At 49.3% G+C, this 3,571-nt stretch overlaps 1 protein-coding gene across 1 annotated transcript; it reads right to left on the bottom strand.

Annotated features, from left to right (window-relative positions):
- Positions 1-509: 509 nt before the first annotated feature.
- On the bottom strand, positions 510-3,440 carry crebrf (creb3 regulatory factor; the record flags this gene model as incomplete). Its single annotated transcript, XM_080549933.1, has 3 exons — positions 510-804; positions 1,659-1,784; positions 3,407-3,440. The coding sequence occupies 3 exons, from the start codon at positions 3,438-3,440 to the stop codon at positions 686-688; spliced, it is 279 nt and encodes a 92-aa protein (XP_080406059.1). The 3' UTR covers positions 510-685.
- Between the last annotated feature and the right edge of the window lie 131 nt (positions 3,441-3,571).

Here is a 3,571-nt window from a genome sequence, read left to right as displayed (position 1 = left end):
CCTCCCTAAAGGAAAAGAAAAGGACCGCAGCATTTCCGCGTCAGCTTTCCCAGTCTGTTTGCGCGGACGGCCCCGCGACGCTACAGGAAATGGCTACAGCAAGACCTGATGATCCTTCTGTTTTGCTTTGATTTCTTTTTAGAACAACAACAAACAAAATACAAATAAAACATTTCTTTTCAGGAGGTATATATATATATATATATATATATATATATATCAGAATATTGGCTTTAGAAAAAATTCGCAAACGACCCTCTTGGGGCTCGCGGGGCGGAGTCCCCCCTCGCCACATGCACACAAAATGGCGACGAGTACGTGAACAGACTAACGTACAGAGTGCAGAGTTTGTTACTAAGGTTCATTTCCGTATACGTGCTTTTTAAGTGCGAATACACACCACCACACACCACACGCACTCACAGGCAGTGTGTGTGTGTGTGTGTGTGTGTGTGTCTGTGTGTGTGTATTCTCACAGGGCCTGGGGATGTGGTACTCCAGGTGGGTGGGGGTGGGGGGGGGGGCATGCAGAAGGCGTGGCTGTGTGACAGTGGACACGACGATGGCTCGCGGGTGGCTTGGAGTGCGTCCGTCCTGAGACCGTCCTTCCCCTCTTCCTTCCCTCTCTCCTTCTCTCGTTCTCTCCATCTCTCGATGGGTCGGCGGGTGGGGGGGCCGGGAGTGTCTACACCTTGGACGTGGGGACGCGGAGCCCCACCAGACCACCCGTGGGGTCCCCCTTGCCAGTCGTCTCCAGAATCTGGTTCACAAAGTCAGACGTCTGCCCGGCAACAGGTGACTTCACTGCAGAGAGAAAGGGACACGATTGGTCGGTTTAATAGAATGGTCGTGTTAATTAGGTTAGGTTGGTTAGTAGCATGGTTTAGTTAGGTTGGTTCATAGAACGGTTTAGTTAGGTTGGTTAGTAGCATGGTTTAGTTAGGTTGGTTCATAGAACGGTTTAGTTAGGTTGGTTCATAGAACGGTTTAGTTAGGTTGGTTAGTAGAGCAGGAATACAGTGTCAGCGTTTCTCTTTTATTGCAATCAACAACTGACGCCCTTGTTGCACGCGGTCAGCAACAACACTCAAATCGGCTGCGGCATTCAAGCCATGATTGATTGGTATTTAACGGGCCGACAGTGTGCCAAGAAAACATTCCCCCACACCATTACAACACCGGAATGAATGAGAAGGTGTTCCTAATAAAGTGTCCGGTGAGTGTAACTACCCCTTACCTCCCCCCTGCCTCCCCTACCTCCCCTACCTCCCCTACCTCCCCCTGCCTCCCCTACCTCCCCTACCTCCCCCCTGCCTCCCCCCTGCCTCCTCTAACTCCTCCCTGCCTCCCCCCTGCCTCCCCCCTACCTCCCCTACCTCCCCCCTGCCTCCCCTACCTCCCCTACCTCCCCCCTACCTCCCCTACCTCCCCCCTGCCTCCCCTACCTCCCCCCTGCCTCCCCCCTCCCCCCCTGCCTCCCCTACCTCCCCCCTCCCCCCCTGCCTCCCCTACCTCCCCCCTGCCTCCCCTACCTCCCCCCTGCCTCCCCCCTACCTCCCCCCTGCCTCCCCCCTGCCTCCCCTACCTCCCCTACTTCCCCCCTGCCTCCTCTAACTCCCCCCTCCCCCCCTGCCTCCCCCCTGCCCCCCAGGTCTTACCCAGGGTGTCCTGGAGCAGCCTGTCCAGGTGGTCGGCCATGCTGGTGGCGTGGTGGCCAGACCCGTCCTGCTGCACTCGGCTGACGATCTCCTCCTTGATGGCGTTGATCACGAAGAGCAGCCGGTCTGCAGGCGACACGACAACACAACGTCCGTTAACACTAGAACAGCCGTGTCTCTGTCACCTACTAACAGAGCCGCCTCGGGGGTCAGATGACTAGGGATGTCCCGATCCGATACTGAGATCGGATATCGACCCGATATTGGTCCTGAATGCTGGATCGGAGATCGGACCAGAAAAAAAAAAGGCTCCGATCCGATCCTACTGTCATCCGCAGTCAAACTTATGTGTATAAGCGATGAGAGAATAAAAACAGTGAACAGAAACACGTGTCGCAGAAATCCTTCACGCAAGTCCTATATGCGCTTAAAATGCGCATAGCGCTTCACGCGAGTCCTATATGCGCTTAAAATGCGCATAGCGCTGCGCTGTGTGCTTCCGGTTTCATTACAAAGAGGTTAACCCTATGTGCCTGACGTCTAACAACATTCAAATTACTCTAACTTCATATTTTTTCGGATTTCAATGTATGACACATCATTTGAAAGCTTATGATCCGTAGTTCCAATCCACAACACGTCGCATTTGTTGCTTTAATAAAGGCTGGCAGTCTTAACTTTAATTTAACTGTTGTTGGTGTGGACTATATACTGGGGAGGTATTTGAATGAATGAATGAATGAATGGTCTTTATTGTCATTGCTACAGTACAGGTACCAAACAACGAAATTTAGGAGGGGTGGCTCCCCTGGTGTTAAGGGAAAAAAATAAATAAATAAATAAAATATTCAGGGGTCAAAAAATGTATACAAATATCGGATCGGTATCGGTATCGCCGATACCCGAAGCCCAGGTATCGGTATCGGTATCGGTAGTGAAAAAGTGGGATCGGGACATCCCTACAGATGACCATAGTCTTTACAATGCTCAAGCTGCTACTTACACACAACGACCACTAGTTGTCCGCTTCTAAATTAGCCTGCCTCCTCCTACACAGAAAAACTGCAAAATATCTTTAACATACTAGCTTATCCTGAAGTGATTTGGGGTTACTGGGTAGTAGAACGGCACATATCTAGGAAAAGTCATGAAAGGAGGGTCCGGAAATTTGATCAAGTACAAAGATATTCTCAAAGTAAATATAAGATGTTCTTCACTCACAGGCTGTGAGGCTGGCTCATAGTGTTAATACGTTTAATGGTAAGGTAATACAACAGGTCTGATGGTAGTTTGGCTTTAACTTTAACTTCCAAACCCTCGTAGGTAAAAACACAGAGCAAACCCCCTTGTTCTGATGTTAGCCAATAGCAACGTACCATACTCTGATGTAAGCCAATAGCAACGTACCATACTCTGATGTTAGCCAATAGCAACGTACCATACTCTGATGTTAGCCAATAGCAACGTACCATACTCTGATGTTAGCCAATAGCAACGTACCATACTCTGATGTTAGCCAATAGCAACGTACCATACTCTGATGTTAGCCAATAGCAACGTACCATACTCTGATGTTAGCCAATAGCAACGTACCATACTCTGATGTTAGCCAATAGCAACGTACCATACTCTGATGTTAGCCAATAGCAACGTACCATACTCTGATGTTAGCCAATAGCAACGTACCATACTCTGATGTTAGCCAATAGCAACGTACCATACTCTGATGTTAGCCAATAGCAACTTACCATACTCTGATGTTAGCCAATAGCAACGTACCATACTCTGATGTTAGCCAATAGCAACGTACCATACTCTGATGTTAGCCAATAGCAACGTACCATACTCTGATGTTAGCCAATAGCAACGTACCATACTCTGATGTTAGCCAATAGCAACGTACCATACTCTGA

The sequence above is a fragment of the Nansenia antarctica genome, assembly GCF_963989245.1.
Source record: "Nansenia antarctica genome assembly, chromosome: 20".
NCBI lineage: Eukaryota > Metazoa > Chordata > Actinopteri > Argentiniformes > Microstomatidae > Nansenia > Nansenia antarctica.
This window is presented reverse-complemented; position numbering and strand designations above follow the sequence as displayed.